This window comes from Perca flavescens, chromosome 13 (genome assembly GCF_004354835.1).
Source record: "Perca flavescens isolate YP-PL-M2 chromosome 13, PFLA_1.0, whole genome shotgun sequence".
NCBI classification, from domain to species: Eukaryota; Metazoa; Chordata; class Actinopteri; order Perciformes; family Percidae; genus Perca; species Perca flavescens.
In genome coordinates this window covers 14,364,068-14,382,702 of record NC_041343.1, presented here as the reverse complement: position 1 = coordinate 14,382,702, position 18,635 = coordinate 14,364,068, and the positions used below count along the sequence as shown (strand labels likewise).

The 18,635-nt window shown below is 41.0% G+C and overlaps 2 protein-coding genes across 6 annotated transcripts in view; both read left to right on the top strand.

Annotated features, from left to right (window-relative positions):
* Positions 1–3,841: 3,841 nt before the first annotated feature.
* On the top strand, positions 3,842–8,415 carry si:ch1073-224n8.1 (zinc finger protein 275). Of its 2 annotated transcripts, XM_028595055.1 has the most exons (3): positions 3,843–3,960; positions 4,412–5,118; positions 5,287–8,415. In XM_028595055.1, the coding sequence occupies exons 2-3, from the start codon at positions 4,434–4,436 to the stop codon at positions 6,231–6,233; spliced, it is 1,632 nt and encodes a 543-aa protein (XP_028450856.1). In that variant the 5' UTR covers positions 3,843–3,960; positions 4,412–4,433; the 3' UTR covers positions 6,234–8,415. The 2 variants fall into 2 exon arrangements, with proteins under 2 accessions (XP_028450855.1, XP_028450856.1); XM_028595054.1 differs by having other exon boundaries at positions 3,842–5,118.
* A 3,065-nt stretch (positions 8,416–11,480) lies between these two features.
* ltbp3 (latent transforming growth factor beta binding protein 3) overlaps positions 11,481–18,635 on the top strand; it is a 36,056-nt gene continuing 28,901 nt past the window's right edge. For all 4 annotated transcript variants that reach the window (XM_028595846.1, XM_028595845.1, XM_028595847.1 and 1 more), the window contains exon 1: positions 11,481–12,183. In XM_028595846.1, coding sequence (XP_028451647.1) covers positions 11,946–12,183 — 238 coding nt within the window. In that variant the 5' untranslated portion in view covers positions 11,481–11,945. The remainder of the gene's footprint in view (positions 12,184–18,635) is intronic.

Sequence of the window (18,635 nt, the reverse complement as noted above, 5' to 3'; positions counted from 1 at the left end):
TGTTTCCCTTCTCGACCAACAATCACCTCCTTCTTTCTGCCCTCCCACAATCCCCCCTCATTCCCGACTCTTCTGACCCAGCTCCACCTCCCTCCTTGCACATGCTGTTAGTGGTATTACTATAGTCTGCTATTAGTTACGTCACTGCTACCTAATTTACTGGTGAAGTAAACCACATTGATTTCTATTGCATTCCTTGGTGATGTGCAGGTTTTTCAGAGTGTCTCACTTGTTAATGAGCTCTTGTTTTCCTTTTAGGGCTGAGGGACATTGAATAGGATTGGGAAATATCTGTGCCAGGGCTTGATTCATTGGTATTTGTCATCCCTGACATATTTCAGTGGCTCCAGACAGCATATTTAGCCACCTAACCTCTCACCTAAATAAAGTGTATGACTTACTGTAGCTTGCAACATTGCAGCAAAAGTGAAAGGACTGTTGTGCAGCTGTTCACCAAAAGGCCGGAAACAAGCCAGACTGGACTTGTTCGTGAATCATTTGTAAGGTGTGAAATTGCCATAATGCAGGTACTTTTCTTAAAAAAAAAGTGGTGGTAAGTAATCTGAGATACCGCCAACATCATAACAGAACTACACTCAGTGCTTCCAGGGAAGAACTGAACAAAATGTTTTGTTGAAGTGACGTGAAAAAAACAACTTTATGTGACAGCTGTGTGGCCTTAAATCCAGCTGTACGCTCACATCTGCGCTCTGATTTTGAGCATAGTCGGCAGAAAAAGTGACCACGATTAGCTCACATTGTCCTGTACGAGAAGAAGTGAGTTCAGTCAGCTATGACTGAACAAGCTTCACTTATGGAGTCAGTTGGCATTTTACCTTCTGTATGTGTCATATTCCTGTAAATTGTTGACAGATATTACCATCTTGAATAACTATTTTCCCCCCAGGATAAATTATTTATTACTTTTATTTCTTATATCGTTATATATAATATATTTGAATTATATCTTGTGTGAGAATTTGTCTGTGGGTGAGTGAATGTTTGGGTGTCAGTACATACAGGAAAGAGTGTGGGAGGAGATGCATATATTTGCAAGTAGGAATGTGGGTATGTTTATGTATTGTGTAATACAGGTTGTGGTACGTATTATATCTGTATCTAATGCTGGCAAAACATGTCTCTATTTTTTCTTTATTTCATAATAATTTATATTTATGGTAAAATGTGTCAGTCGTACGTCTGTAAAGAGTTCATCCATAACAATCCCATGAGAGAAACAGTGACACAGACCTTTTATAAGTTCATAGGAACAGAGATGGTGTGTCAGGCAACATGAGCGAGTTGGAAACAGGAGTGAAGTCACTGAGTACGATATAATATATCTGTTGTGACTCTGGAAGTGACACAAATTCAAGCAGATGGTAACTGTTAGACGGTTTGTTACATAACCCCATAATCCGCTGCCCCTCTTTGCCATGGACCACTTTTGGAACACAGTCACTTTTTCCCCAACCACTGTGTGGCTAAGATGCTTTCCTCATCAAAAACGAATAGGTATGGATTAAATTATATTTATGTGAAATGGAAGCAGTCCAAATGAATACTACAGGGTCTGATTATAATAACATCAAATAGCATGAGGGCTTGATTTATAACATGCACAGTAATATATGATCATGGCTATTGGGCCAATAAGGCAGATTTCACAAATTAATAGTGAAGTAAATCATTAATTGTGATGTTTCAACAGCCTAGGGGAAAACAACACAAACTTGGGGAGTCAGCTTTGGCTAACTCATTCCCTGAATGAGGCAAATGTGATCCATAAAACTAGACTAACAAGATTCTTCTTTCATTAGTTCACTTTTTAAACTTGTTTTCATCTTTAAAAGATCTAGCTGCTTTTAAAAAGATGCAGGAATGAGGCACTGCAACACACGTTCTCAATTATAATGTAGGCCTAATGAATTCTTCAGTATTCAGTGGACTGTGTTGAGGATTCTGATCTTTTTTAGTTGAACTGACAATAACGTGATTAAGAAAACCATGTTCTCAGTATAGGCCTATTCATGATTGTGAGGAGCCATTCCAATGGGAGATGATTAGTTAATGTAGGGCTAGTTACTTGACCTCAGTATCATTCATTAATAAAGCCGTCTACAGTGCCTCCTAGAGCCTAAAAGGAGAAAATACTGTAGAAAAAAACATGAATAAGGTATTAAGCAAAGAGACAGGCGAGGTCTGTGTCTTGTCAGTTACACAACTGGGTGGGGGTGACATTAATTAGTTTTCATGATGGATTGCACTGTCACTGTGACAATAAGCGGTTCATCTGCGAAGTATCAGAAAGTACATGATACGTTTGGTCAGTTCCACAGCATCCTGCATTTGCAGCGCAGTCTGCAGCAGACTGTTGATGTGGGATACACTGTTATCTTCTCCGCCAGTTTCAGAGTTTGTATAACCATCTGAGAGGTCGATGACCTGCGGGTACTAGATCTGAAATACTGGAAGTAACATTTTAGATAGAAAAAGAGGAAAACTCCAGTTTTTGCCCGCAAATGGCTGCTGCACTGCCGCGAAGTATGGACCATTCTTAACCCCGAAACTTAACTTGCAGGCAAATACATTTGCCATGGACATAATGTCATGCAAGAATAAAGAAACAAGTGACTATCACGATTCTCAAAAGATCACTAAGCCATTTGCCAATTAGTATGCTATTTAAGTGTGCGAAATAAAGCCAAGTGATACTTTTTTATTAGACTTGCAACAAAAGCCAGTATGCTGCATAAAGAAAAAGACACGACTTGCCCACGGAAGACCATTGTTTATTAATCTATGTATATGTATTTTATTGAAATATCAATTATCGAAAAATATCTAGTAATTTACTCTGTTTATTTTTTTTATAAATTCATTTGTAAAATCTTTCATTCATGCCTGTTTTTATTGTCCAATTAGATATCAATCAATGGAATTGCCTATTTTATAACCACTTGACACACGGGGTCTTCCTGCAGGCTTAACAGTGACTTAAAAACAGGAAAACAGCTAGTTATTTCTTACTCTGCGAGGTCATTCCATGTTTCTTTGTATCTGTATTTCCCCACCTCCTCGGTCAACTGGGGAAACTGATTGGACGGAATATCAGAAGAATAAATGAAATGAATCAAAATAAATATGTCTCATTCACCCAATTGTGCCCGCTGAAGACAGACATGTTAAACACAACAAACATGTGATTGAATTACGTTTTATTTTAGTTGGAAAGTAGAAAACCGTGTGTAAATGTAGGGTTTAAAGCAAATTTTATTTTTAAATTACAATAGGATAGAATAGATAATTGTGCTTAGAAAAATGAAAATCTTTAGCAGTGTAGCCTACGACATAAAAGTACAAGTAAATAGGTAAAGTAAATAGTAAAAAAAAAACGTTCAACAAAAATAGGTAACATTTCAAGTAGCCTAAGTAAACGATATCGAGTAAAAGCAAATAAAACCCAAATAAATCTAAAATAGGTCTATATACAAATACCAGCAATAAAAAATGACACATTTAAAAACACTTTTGATTACCAAGATTCAATCGAAAAAAAATGGTTTGACATGTGTGGTGTAATCGGTAGCGATGCTGTAATGCTATGTGGAGAGGAATCCGCCGACACTGTTTCTTGATTATAAAGGTTTATTTACATCGAAGAAATCAGCATCATGCACAAGCCCTGCAGAGCTCGGAGAAGACCTGTTTTCCCAATTCTCCAGTGGTCCTCTGACTTTCTTTGTTTGAACATGCAGAAGGTAATTTAATTAAAGACAAATCCACATTACTTTGGCTTCTTTGTAACGCTCTGCTGAACGATGATACTTCCTTCAATGTAACACCCAGGGCAGAGAAAACGCCCTGCAAAGAGCTTCTTTGTTGACGTCATTCCTGTGCGACAGGCCTCTCAGTACAAGACTACAGTCAGTGCAGTTCTGCTGAAAGAAGCTGAAATGGGTGAGTCGCTGCTGAGGGCCATTGTATCAAAGTGTTTGAACAATAATTCACGGGCTTGAATAACGCCGTTCAAGACCGTCAGCACGTTTCTCCCGCAGAGTCACAGTGGTTGCAAGAGCACGTCTTTTACCGACCGGCGCTGTTAGTTTTAAAGCTAACGTTAGCAGGCTAATGTTAGCTAGCGGAGTCAGGCCCAGCATAGAGCCGCATATCAGAGTTGACTAGCTTGTTTTTGTCAGCGACGCCAGTTAAAACAGCTAATGGGGCAGATGTAATTGGTGCCAGTTCACTCATTGTTCTGACAAATTACAGCAACACAACTGGCATAATTAATCCAGTTCGTTAGAAGTTTGGACTGTATTTTAGTCTCATAGTTAGCGTAGCCTGTAAACGTTAGCTTAACGTTAACTGAATTCAAGCTAGATAACTGCATTAAAATCATGACTTCCAGGAGGACCGGCTATGCGGGCAGCATGGATTCCTCTCCCTCAAATAGCAGCAACAGCTCAGTCCACAGTGGAAATCGTAAGCAAAGTATAATCAACATTCCCGAAAGGACCGGGGTAGAGTCCTGTTATGATCGGAAAGCGGACAAGGCTGGATACGGAGCTTCGCAGGGCAGCGTGACCGTAATGTCGCTCAAATCACGTCTCGCCCCGACCATTCAAAGTGCCATGTCCGCTGCAGTAGACACTCTCCTGGGCGAAGTGGTGCTTGTGCTCAATGAGACTCAACAAGAGTTGCTACATAAGGAACAAGAGAATGAAAGACTCAAAGTGCGTCTGGAAGTGTCAGAGCGGGAGTTGAAGACTTTACAGGAGTGTCTGTGTAGTGCTCAGAAGCTCATAGACCAGCTTCAGATCTCATACACGGGCCCTCAGTCAATTAGTCAGTCCGTTTTCGCCCCATCGCTGTCTTCCATGGCTTCAATGACTTCAGGCTTGGACCGGGATCACCAGAACGCCCGAAATGTGAATGGAGCCGGTGTTGACATGGGTCTCGGTGGCTCTGTGGATGATTCGCTTCATGGGTTTGAGCCCAGAGATGACTACAAAATGTGCCAGCTTTCAATCCAACCAGATGGCTCTGTGACTAACCACGCTCTGGAATCCTTTGCTTCCAACACATCTCATATGTGCTCAGATTCCAGCAGACCAGGTAAATATACAATGTGTACTGTGTGTGTTATACTGTATCATTCGGGTTTCCTTCGACTGTGAGTCAGAACAAATTAATCAATAACTCACTTTAAATGGACATATAGAGTTTTTGGTGTGTCTGATATTATAATGCTTCTACATTACCCATTTCTGCGTGTTTTGTTAGATGAGCGGCAGTCTCAGGGACCAGGTGGAGCATCCAGGTTTGAGATTAAACAAGAGCAGGGGCCCACTTCAAGCTCTGGCCAGCCCAGCAGGAAGGAGCCTGGGTTGCCTGATGACAACAGAGTCGATGATGGTGACCTTGGCTACGTTGAAGTCGGAGGGGAGGGAGGTTCCCAGCGTGCCTTTACTCACCCCATGCGTCACCAAAGACCTGTGCGAGAATGCGGTGGTGTGTTGCAACAGGGCGGACTTGATGGACAGAAACCGTTGGCTAGGACTGCTGTAGGCGGGAGAGTGGACAGTGTCTCACCGGGCAGGGCAGAGGACTCTGCAGGACCTTCGGTCTGTGATACAGTAGGGGAGCCCTCTGGAGATCGGCCTCACCACTGCTTGGAGTGTGGAAAGACCTTCCGTCTGATCTCCAGCTTGAAGAAGCACATCCGCATCCACACTGGAGAGAAGCCCTATCCGTGTGGAGTCTGTGGTCGTCGCTTCCGCGAGTCAGGCGCGCTTAAAACCCACCTGCGCATACACACAGGTGAGAAGCCATACTCTTGCTCCGAGTGTGGAAACTGCTTCCGCCACCTGGACGGTTTGCGCAAACACAGGCGCACACACACCGGAGAGAAACCTTACGTGTGCGCCATCTGTGGGAAGCGCCTGAGCCGCCTGCAGCACCTCAAACACCACCAGCTCATCCACACCGGAGAGAGGCCGTGCTGCTGCCCCTTCTGCAACCGCAGCTTCAAGGAGCCCGCAGCGCTGCGGAAACACATCCGCACGCACCGGGAGGAAGGAGGTCACATGGGGATTGGTGCCAGTGACGACACGGACCCAGACGCCTTGGATGACATTAACAACCTCCACCCAGCAGCTCCGTCCCCTCAGATGAGGTTTGGGGAGTGGGGAGCTGAGGAGGACGACAGCTCGGTTGTGGACTGTGTGTAGGGCATGATTAAAGGAGTAACTGTCTGTTGGTATTCTTACCACAAAACCTACTCCAGGTAAATAAAAAAAGAAAACCTGGAAAAAGGTGTTTGTGTAGCTTATAAACACGATGGATAAGGTCATCTCTGTTCCATGCTGTTGAAGTGAAGAAAGGGGCTATATATAACCCTAGCATTGGAGCTTTGTTTATATCATTCTTTACACTCTTAGATGTAAAAATAACGTTTAAAATGTTCGCTGTACAAGTATTTTTTTCCCCCTGCACATTCATCAAGCAGCAGCAATAGCGTAGAGGTTGTTCTTGGCACAGGGAGTTTGCTAGCTTCCTGGCAATAATTTGACAAAAAAAAGTGGACAAAAGCTGTTTCCTCACTTTAAAAATATAAGTGCCTTGAAAACAGGGTCTGAAATTAACTTTTTTCCCTTTCTGCCAAAGTGGCGGATGGCCTGACGATTTCACATGCCACTGCCAACAATTTACCTGCATTTGGCCGGTGATAGTTTCAGACGCTGCTTGAACGCTCACTCAACCATCAACTGAGTCGCTGCTGCTGCTGCTGTTCAAGATAGTTCCCACCTGGATTTTAGTCAAGACAAACTGTTTATTGTTACTCAGCTACTAATTAGGCATGCTTTTGCCAACACACTGAGCTGCTCGGATAGATAGAAATGGATCCATAGGGCTGGCTCATGCTTTGTGTGTGGACAGACTTGCAGGAGCACAGACCATGTGCATTGTGTAGTTGGGCATTAGAAACTGAACCTAATATCACTGTATTTTTGGTTCAATTCCTTGATATTATTTGTATTGCAGCCCTGTTGAGAATGATTCAAGTTTTTGATGGTGCATAATATAGGGAAGTCATAAAAGAAATAATTTATCGGTTTACTTATAGTCATTTGGTTTCTTCACCTAATCGATTTTAGTTGAGAAAGATTTGTGAAAATAGCTTTTTCAATAATCGTCCAGTTCCAAGTGGATGCACTCGCATTGAAAAAAATCTAGTGTTTATGAAGGACCAAAGCACATTTGTGAATATTGTAATGCCACAGATGTCGCCACTATTTCTAAGTAATAATTAATGACCACAAAAATCCCATGCTAGTGGAGTCGCAGTCTAGCCCAATGATGCCACCTGTAAGCTAAAAAGCATTTACATTTACACTGTTGTGAGTGTGTGTCTTCATGAAGCATGAACCAGTTTCACATTTGAGTCAACAGCATCAAGCAGAAGCTATCTATGTCAAGAATATCTAAATTTGAAGCAATCCAGACTATTTGTTAAGTCATTTGAAGGGGGCACAGTCTGTTGGCATCACTGCATGCACTCAGATCAACAATGGAAACACTTTACCGCTTGTCGAGTCTTGATTATCATCTCTCTCTCTCTCTTATGGACCATATTTTAGCATTCCATTTTTTTGTTTAAGATGCTGCTACTGTATGTCTAGAAAGCCTTTTCTTTTCTGGACTTATATTATTGTAACCAGACCGTCACTGGCAATTACTAGCGGACAGATTTTGGTGCTTGCATGTGCATATCTGCTCCTCCGCTGGCATTAATGCCTCCTGGCTGTTTCTGTACATATGTATGTAGTTTTAACCATTTTATCTGGATTAATGAGGGTTAACATTTGTGGGAAAGTTAATGTGCAACAACAAAAAAAAAAAAAAAAAAAAAAAAAACACAACATGCTTTTAAAACATCAGTATGCTGACATGCAATGTAATTATATATAATCTTACTAAAACTCTTCCTGATGTGACACTGATGCATCAGGGTTAACAGCAGACCATTAATCTTTTCAGCCTTTACTCTGTAGGTCTCTGGTGTCATTTACAGTATACTACTATAACAATCTCCATGTAACTATTCTATGTACATTTACAGGTGTAAGTCATTTCAAAAGGCACTAAAAATTTTAAATATTTGTTACTGTATACCCAGAATACGATTTGCCATGGTAGTCTTGATCCCAGATTATCATATTTATTGTTTTTTGTATTACATACAGAGGGGGCCTTTGCATGTAGGTTTAAACTGAAACGGCAGTGTTACATGTGAAAAATTAAAAACTTCTTTTAATTCATCTGTGTTCAACACCTATTGCCCATTGCCCAACATTCATTGTGTTACCAACTGTAAATGTTACTATATTAAAGGGCCTTGTTTGTACTTCTTTTCTATCTTTGGCTGTTTTATTCATTTTTAAAATTCTTTCCGCAGTAAAACTATTAACTGGATCGACAACGCGGCAATTAGCTCAAAGCTAAAGCCAACGAGTGCATCCTAATTTTAGATCATCCCGATGTTATTACTTTAGTTTCAGTCAGTTTGTTTCGTTGTATCATGACAGGAAAACCGCATTAACCCTGGAGCAGACTAAGACGCTGCCAAACCAATTGTGTACGTGCTATTGACTCGGCCAAAGACAAGTCTGAAATTGCACTACTCTTCTCCCAATGCTCAGTAATGACATTGTTTTTACACGCAAACTGCTATTTTAAGGTGGCTTTTGGTATGATTACAGAAAACTGTAGAAGTTTTTTATTGTTTTATTTTTTCTGTTAACAAGTGCACTCTTCTCAGTGTTGTTTTGACAAATCTGTTGTGATTGTTACAATGGTTGTGTAACGATATTTTGTAATATGACTATTGTGATAGTTGGTATTGCTGTAATGTTTTTGTTAATGTTATTGCAGAAATATCCAAGGCTGATAAGTTGCATGTTGATATAATCTGATTGGGTATAAGACCCACCAGTGTTTGTTAAACTTAAAGAACTGGAACCCAGTGGGTGTTAGCACCTACATTTGGACGGATGCAAACTTGTTCCAACAAAACAGACCACAAATGGGAGTTAAGGTATCAAGTTGAAGCTAGCGCTGCAGAATGCACACAAACACAATATTTCCTTTAACGCAGCAGTGGAACTTCACAGTGCAGAGCTCGTGATTCACGAAAAAACAACATGGCGAAGCTGTGGCTGGTGAGAGAAAGGTGCATCTAAACAAGTCATAACCGCTGTTCTTTAGTGACCTCAGATAGAGAGGGAAGAGGAAATCTCAGAAAACACACTTCCCCTGCTGTAAACTGGGTCCCACGGTAAGACTCAAAATATTGTCCACCTTTTGATTTCTAGTATCTGATGGCAATATACACATTCTTATTGACAAGTTTCTCAATCCGCTCATGCACAACCTAAGGGTAAATTACATCTTCCAACAAATGGTGGCAGAAAGTAAGTATCGACTACTGTTATTTGACAGTTAGAGAGGTATTAGTTACTTTGCAGATTAAGATTTTAAAGTAATGGTGCCTTAGTTAAGTTGAAAATGCTGTAATAACAATCAAATCAATAATACTATAACACCATTCTGCTATTCTTAGTGCTTATATTTTTACTTACTGATCTCGCATGCACTTTTAATCAAGTAAAATGTTTAATTTAAGAGTTTAACTCTTATTTTTACATTCTGGTATTAATACTTTTGCTTAAGTAAAAGCTCTGAATACTTCCACTACCATCCTCAGTAAACTTCTCTCTGTTAACAGCTGGTTTTATCTTCAGGCTGCGTAATACAGCTGTTTATTTCTCTTTTCTGTTTGTGATTATTGTCTGGTGCAATTCACTTTTCAGAAGGGAAGTAATTATACTATAATACACAGGGATGGTTTATCTGTGCCCTATCATTCCCTGCGTGTTTATGTGTGTGTGTGTGTGTGTGTGTGTGTGTGTGTGTGTGTGTGTGTGTGTGTGTGTGTGTGTGTGTGTGTGTGTGTGTTTTTTTCTTGGCAGCCGATGATGCAGTGATGGCGAGTAGCAGAGGCAGAGAGAAATGTGAGAGTGGCCTGTGAACTCTCTGTAGGCCCATGCAGTCATTTCCTGAGCGGCGGAAGGTAAACACTCACTTTTTGGAGAGGAAGTGACTTAACCAGGCGTAAAAGTCCCAGTTTAACACATGACTGGAATGACACTGCATACATTGCATTTGTATGAAGGTTTTACTGTTTATAACTTATATTTAGGTGAAAATTTAGTGCTGAACTTCTGGTTTAAGTTTGTGTGTTTTTTTTTGTTATTGTGGTATTGTGGCTTTTTCTTAAAACATTTGAGCACTTTTATCATTAGGAAAGATAAGGTGATCACGTCTTTGATTTGACATGTTTGTATTATTTATTTCTTGAGTATTGTTTAACTATACGCACTGCGTGACACCATGTTGTGTTTTACACACCATTAAGGCCATATCATGGTTTGTTGTGTGATATTGTACTGTATCAGTTGTACGTGACTGTGTTTTTTTTATTTTTGTTTATTTTTACGGCTGCAGCATGGGTTTAGTGCCCAAGACAAATTTCCACCTTGTGGGACAATAAAGTTCATGTTGATGTCGAAAAGAGCAACACAAATATTTTTTTGTGGTTTGCCATGTGCTGCAACAATTAAGCAATTAGTCGACCGACAAAAATAATCGCAAACTATTTTGATAATCGATTCATCGTTAAAGTCATTGTCAAGTCACTGAATATCTTTGGGGTTGGACTGACAACCCAAAACATTTAAAGACATCACCTTGGTCTAGAAAATAATCATTAGTTGCAGCCATATTGCCATGGTAAATCTACAGGTTTGTACGCTAGAGTGTGACTTTTGCGCTAGATAAACTGGTATGGTGTGTGATATATCAGATAAACTCACCTGTGAGCTCATCACAACATGTAACGCACAGCTGTAAAGCTGTAGTGCAGATGTCACATATTTTTCTCTCTGAGCGAATGAAGCTGAATGTTGAACTATCATGAGACAAAAACCAGATGTCCAACCAGCTGCAAACTTACAGGTGGAGGAACTCCTGATGGTGACCACAGCATGACCCCGATGACCCAGAAAATGTCTTTTTGAGTATGTCTGAAGCTTTTATTGGCACGATATAGTTGGTGGATGATCAACATCAGGCTGAACCAACAGGCAAAATGATCATGTTTATTTTAGTAAGAAAAACAATGATCATGCAGTCCTTAACAAAGCTGATTTATCAGTGTCCATAGCTAAGTCACATGCTCATTTTAATACTTGTATACATCAGAAACTAACCAAACACAAAGGCGTATACAGAAATATATTACATGTCAGTATTTTTTTTTTTATTCTCAGAGTGACACACACAGCTGTGTCACTCGGGGGCAGAGGGAGGAGAGGAGAGGAGAGGAGGGGTGTTAGGGAGAAATAACCAACAAGGAAACCACTTTCAGCTTTGCTCCTGCACCGCCTGGCTGGCCTGCAGCCAGATTTCTCCAGAGAGGGTTGGCTCACCCCTTCTCCTCTCCTCCCTTCTTTCTCTCCCAAACCCACATACGCACTCTCTCCAACTCTCCAAAGCAAGAGGCGAGAAGAAGGAAGAGCGACAAAAGCGGGGGCAACTTTTGAACACAACAGCAACGAGGGCAACGACAAACTTCTTAAAGATGTCAAACGTGTCGGTTTTGCAGACGGATCGCTTGGGCACAAGAGGGAAGTAATTTTATTTTATTTTTCCTTTAGGAGAAAAGAGGAGGGAGGACGCGCTTTTTTTTTTTCCTCCGCCGTATGAGAAGTCAAAAATCAGCCTCGGTTAACAAAGCAGGCGCTTCTGAGCTGGAGCTGGACCCCGTCAACTTGTGATTGAATGTCCCCGGGTCTCTGTGGAGGGCAGTGAAGGATGCCAGGATGCCCACTCTGATCGCCCATCTGCTTGTCATCTGGCTGAGCGTCCACAGGCTGGTGTGGTGCACGGAGCGCTCCTCCACACGGGAGCGCTTCAAGGTGGTCATCGCTCCTCTCATCTGCAAGCGGATCTGCCTGAAGGGACAGTGTCAGGATACCTGCGAGCAGGGCAACAACACCACGCTGATCGCGGAGAACGGGCAGGCGGCAGACACGCTCATCGGACAGGGCTTCAGGGTCGGTGAGTGAAACTATGCTGTTTATTTACGAGGGGATAAAATTAGGCCGCTGCGATTAACTAATAGTGTCGCTGTGACCTCTGCGTTTACAGTTTCTCCTCTATAGAGACTTTTGGGAGGTGAGGGAGGTCTGTTTGCTCATAAATTGACTTTTAAAAAAAAATATATAGATATTTAAATATATTGTATGAAAAAGTTACATAGGCAAGATAATCAGACTCTTAACACTATCACTGTGTTCTAGCTGTTTATGACATTCAGCAGTATTTTAGACAGTTTTCAGGGAGAATAAATACTTCGAATCGTTAGTTTAGGCAATAAAAGTGCCAATTACTACCATGAAACTCCATAAAATGCTTAAATTGGGCCCAGTGTTTAATGTTATTACAAGGCAGTCGTGGAAAAAGTATTAAAATCACCTACTTAATTGAGTAAAAATGGAAAATGTTTCTCCATTAAAGGAAAAGTCCTGCATTCAAATTCTTACTTCAGCAAAAGTTTTGTAGGCAACTTAACAGTATGTATCAAAAGCTAAAGTACTGCAGATTGACCCTTTCAGTGTCTTTTAGTATTAGATAGTTGTCAAAGTGAAGCTGGTCTAGATGGTGCTGAGGGTAACACTTAATATGTATAGGCACTTCAATCTGTAATAATGCAGCATATTTCATTATCTTACCATATGTTTTATTTTAAAAAAAAACAACCTTTACCTGCAAAGTAACTTGTAACTACAGCTGTCAGATCAGTTAAGGATAGTTAAGTAAAAAGCCTCTTGAATGTAAAGTAAAAAGTATTTTAAAATTGATATACGTAATTAAATGTGGTCACACACAAAATGGTACTTGAGTACAGTATGACATGTAGAACCGATTCATTCAGGCCTTTATTCCCTTGAAAGGTCCAATCTTCTTTATAGTTTACATCAATTTGACACCAGCTACTCCTATCCACCAAGAATACATGTCATTAAGAGTTATGTAAAGTGGGCTAAAACTATATAAAGGTGGCTAAGACGAGGTGAGCTGGGTTTACCCTCCACTGCATCACTGGAAAATTTTCCCATATTACACTTTAATTACTGAGGCATGGCTCATTACATAGCATATAAATGTACTCTTAAGATCTATACTTCCTCCCTGACTCCAGTGTCTGGTTGGCATGAGTGGAGCCTTTCTGCGCTGTATCAGATCAGCTGTGGTGAGACGTGGAGCCTTGCAGTCTACGTCAGTCTCCGGCCCAGAACTGGATTTCATTGATCTTCTTTTCTCCTACTCGCTCAGTGTGGAGAATAAGATGCTAAACAAGAAAATTACACATTGATAGATCGCGTGAACGTTTACCTGTGATTTAAAAAAAAAAAAAAAAAAAAAAAAAAAAGGAGCTTCAACTTCTCACCGTCATATCTGTAGTGGGCAGATAGTGTCATTTCTTTCTTCAGCAGTTGTTGATTATTAGTCACTTCATCCCCTTTTCACCAAACTGATATAAACCCCATATTAAGCTGTAGCACAAGTCTAAAATAATAAAATATAGATAACAGCTGTATGTCAGACCCAGCATACTGGGATGCAACAGCTTCATATTTCTATATCACATTGGTGACAGAACCATCTTCCTTCCTCTTCTGTTTTGCAAGAAATAAAGCACAATTAACAGAAACACTCCTCAAAACTCCCATCTGGCTATTTCATAACAGTTGTTTTTTTTTCTGCTAAATTCTTAAAGGTCCCATGGCATGAAAATTTCACTTTATGAGTTTTTTTAACATTAATATGAGTTCCCCCAGCCTGCCTATGGTCCCCCAGTGGCTAGAAATGGTGATAGATATAAACCAAGCCCTAGGTATCCTGCTCTGCCTTTGAGAAAATGAAAGCTCAGATGGGTCGATCTGGAATCTTCTCCTTATGAGGTCATAAGGAGCAAGGTTACCTCCCCTTTCTCTGCTTTGCCCGCCCAGAGAATTTGGCCCACCCATGAGAAAGAGAGAGACATCATGGCTTTCAAACAAGCAAAGTGGCAGTTGGTCAAGGCCACACCCTCCTCCTCAATAGCTACAGACACAGAAATGGCACATACTAAGGAAAGCTCATTGTGGGACTGGCTCTAGTGGCTGTAATTCTGCACCAAGGCTGAATTTCGGAAAAGAGACTTCAGATACAGTATTAGGGGACCACTAAGGTCTATATAAAAGCATCCAAAGAGCACCATGTCATGAGACCTTTAATGGTGATTTTGTCTAGAGTTTACCAGCTACTTTGGGTGCCTACACACGTTTAGATTTTAATGGAGAAGCGAAGATGCAGTAATACTGAATGAAAAATGGCCTTATATTCATCTGTGGAAAGCCATTAACACAATCAGTGAGAACTAGAAAGGCACTCGGAGATTGCAGCAATTTTTCAGATTATTCCAAAACCACTTTGATGCACCACAAACGCTCTATCTTGCAACGTTAATGAAAGTGCAAAATAATTTGTGTATTCGCCCCATGATTCGTAACTGAATCCAAAACTGAATGGGTTCTTCATTGGCCTATGCTTCACCCTTCCAAATAGTTTCATGAAAATTGGGCCAGTCAATTTTCTGTAATCCTCTTGATAGACAATCCAGCCAACAAACAAACGACAAACCCAATCCAACCGAACAAAAACATGCCCTCCTTGGTTGAGGTAATGAATCATCAACAAGTTATTTTCGCAAGGTTTGCAGTACAGAGAGGTAGTTGGTCATACAGATGTGGCTTCTCCAGCTGTTTTCATTTGTTTGCCCATGTGGAAGTAAGCAGGCTGGATTTAATCCAGGTCAAGTGAATCCTTAGGTGAAAGTATTATTCTGCCTCGACACCATGCAGTGCTGTAGAGTCAGAGAGTTGGCTCGGCCACCAGCGTTCCCTCTTCTCCCCCGATTTCTTTGTGGTGCGTCACGTTTTGGAGCTTCTCTGTCAAATAATTCAAGAAAGACATTTTAGATTCCTGGAATAGCTGATGCTGCTTCACATTTGCTCTGGATAGTAAAGCTACAGTCAACTGTCTCCTGGGTTTAACACGCAAAGTATCTGAAAACATCTTAACTGAGTGTATGAGTTTTTGCGGCAGGGGATCGTGGGTTCAGCTTGGAGAGGAGACGTGTGTTGTTTAGTGTGAGGGCTGGAATGTGGTGTGGACAAGTGGAAATGTATCTCTCCCATGTTAAAAAGGGCCATGGCTGTAGCAGCAACAATATGAAGACTTTTCCATATTGAGGCTGTTGTGACGTCAGAACAGCGAGGCCCAATCTGAGCAAATGTAGTTCCTGTATGTGTGTGGAAGTGAGCTGAAGTACAGGACACCTTTGACTGCATGTGCTTCAATATGTTCAAGGATTTTCAGTCAGTAAAGCTATTGTTTAAATTTGGCTGAGGAGTACCAAGGCTGAGGAGTACCAAGAAACAGTAAGGTTTTAGTCAGATCTGGGATTTCTGCCAATGAAGATGAATCATTTTTATGGCCTTTACTTTAAAAGTAATGGAGTGCGAAAGTTCATTGGGCAGGTTGACATGATAAAGTGACCGAAAGCCCGGGAATAAGAAACTCAAACTCGGGACATGGTATGCATCTGCTCCGAAAACATATATTTTAAACCCTAACAGCATGTTTACAGGATCAGAAATACATTTAACCTTACATTTAAGATGGATGAATCCTATCCCAGGGTTAAACAACTGTAGAGCAAAGTGGAGAACGGTGTTGGCAGAGGTTTGTGCCGAGGAGTTGTTTTGACATTGTTCACTTTTTCTGACCAGCTCTCCAAAAAGAAGAATAAGAATAAACCTTATTATTCGACATACAATCGTACAGTACAATGTAGTGAAATCCAATCTCTGCATTTAACCCATCCTAAGCATTACGAGCAGTGGACAGTCAGGGTTCAGTGTCTTGCTCAGGGACACTTTGACATTCGGCTGGAGGAGCCGGGGATTGCACCGCCAATCTTGTGGCTACCTCTGAGTCACAGCCCCCCCACCAAAAAAAATACTGTAATATAATGATATAAATGGAGAAAAGCAAGCAAATCTCAGATTTAATCTTTCATATTTTAAGCCAACCCAGCGGTGTGTGAAATATCTCAACAACTATTATAATGTTTGGTACAGACATTCATGGCGCCCAGAATATTAATCTTAATGTCTTTGGTGATCCCCAGACTTTTTATCTAGAGCCATCATGAGGTTGACATTTGTGGTCTTGAGTAAAATATCTCCATAACTATTGGATGGATTGCCATGAAATATATGGTACAGGCATTCATGTTCCCCTCAGGATGAATTGTATGACATTTTTGCTGAAAACAGCCACTGAGAGCAGTGAGAGGCAAAACAGTAAATTTATGAGCTTACAAGCACATGTCTGCTTCATGTACATGAGGACAAATCACCTGAACGACAGGCAACATGTTCTCTGAGCTCTAGCATACACTGCAATTCATATACTACATACTTTCTCATTAACAAGTGTTAATCAACACATTTAATCATAATGTCACTGCAATGAAGGTAAAACATGCCAGATATGCTTTGGCTATATGTTTCCAGGGAATCCACATGTCATTAATAGATCTATATTTCAATTCACACTTCCTAAAACTGATGAAAGCACGGAAACTTGAAAGCCTCCTTGGCATGTTGGCAAGCAGAGGAATGTTGGCGTTTATAGCCTTATATGCCTTTTTCTTGGATTCCACATGGTATCTTTGTAAGTCATACTCGGGCTCTGTGGGGGAGCAGGCATTGTTATCGTTTATGTCAGGAGTAAATATATGAGTGCATCTTGAGGCATGTGAGAATGGTTGCGAGTTCCATTTGTAAATCACAAATTGTTAAAACCCTGCATGCACCTTTGCATGCTCCCCCCATTGCATGTCCTCTTCAATGTCTTTATGGAACCTGTTTATCGGCAGATGAAGACTGTGTTTGTAATTATATCCATGTGTTTGGCTGACAAAATGTCCAACGGCCAACTTATTTTTTTCAGCACTTGAAAGCGTGGTGTAAATTGCAGGATAGGGTGAAGCAGAGAAGGTTACAAGGTGCTTTTTTTGCTCCTTGAAGACTGGGAGTTTTTGTTTATGTGGGTGCATCTGTCTCACACTTTGTCCACTTGGGAAAGAAGAGCTATATTTCAAAGATATACTTTCAACATGAAGTGGTTACATAAAAATCAGCATCTGTACACAATGCCTTGGTTGTGTGTTTACTTACCAACAATAATGAGTCTTACTGTGAATTTTTATTCTCATCTGTCAGCAGCTGCTGGGCCTCCAGACAGCCCTCTGAGTCTCGTCTCTCCTCTGCATCTCAGCAGCATCTCCTCTTAATCAGGGTTCCAGACATCCAGGCTACTCTAGATTCTCATCTTTTTCTGGAATAACTAAAAGCAAGGGGCCTCATGTTGCACAGGAAGTGGTCTTATCGTATCCTGGTCTGGGCTTGTCTCCCCTAAAATGGGCATCCTGAGAAGTGAATAAGGCTATTTCAGTATTTCCCATGTGGTTCTTTATTTAGAGTAAAGTGACAGTAGTAGCTCTGTGGTTTGTTTTGGTTTTCCCTTGGACTGGGTCAGAGGTCCATGGGAGCCTGAAAATGAAGACACGTCAGTCAAATACAGTAGACAGAACTGGTTCTGCTTTCTCTCTATTTAGAAGGAGAGTTTATTTTACCTTTCAAAGCCCTCTGCTCTTACCCACACTCTCCTTCTTTCTCTCGTGCCAGACTTTGGAGAAGGCGGTCTAACACAGGCAACCAAAAACCTGCAGCACTCCTTATTTTTTGCCACAGGTTGGATTGGGCGAAGCTGGGCACGGCTCCCGTGCTCCCACCCTCTCAAACACAAACACGTGTGTGTGTGTGTGTGTGTGTGTGTGTGTGTGTGTGTGTGTGTGTGTGTGTGTGTGTGTGTGTGTGGGAGGCTCATGTACATTAATTTGCAGCTTATTAATTGTGAAACCTTCTTCCTTTTGATGATTTGCGCATTATGATTTGTATTTGCAAGCTCATCATAACCTTTTGTCAGGGGTGTGATTTAATATGTATGCATGCACATTCTGTCACCTCTTCCTGTCTATTTATGCATGTTGGGAAAATAACACATGAGGTTATTTGGGTTCGACCGTTCTCATTAACCTTCTACCACGGTTTTGCCAAGCGCTTTCACTGTGTAGACAGACTGTAAATGCTATACAAAGGTTGCATGAGTATGAATATGTTATATGCTGTACGTCCTGTATGTACACTACCGGTCAAAAGTTTGGAGTCACTTTGAAATGTCCATTCCCCTCAATTATAGACAGAATACCAGCTGAGATCAGTTGCATTGCTTTTTTTAATCAGCAGTTTTCAGATTACATTATGTGCTTACATAATTGCAAGACGGTTCTCGACTGTTGTAGAAAGAAGTGGCTGATCTTTAATGCAATATAT

Excerpts from the sequence above, each read along its gene's own strand:
- si:ch1073-224n8.1 (XM_028595054.1), top strand. The coding sequence starts at position 4,401 with ATGACTTCCAGGAGGACCGGCTATGCGGGCAGCATGGATTCCTCTCCC. Across the intron at positions 5,119-5,286 it reads CTCAGATTCCAGCAGACCAG|ATGAGCGGCAGTCTCAGGGA; the intron begins GTAAATATACAA and ends GTGTTTTGTTAG.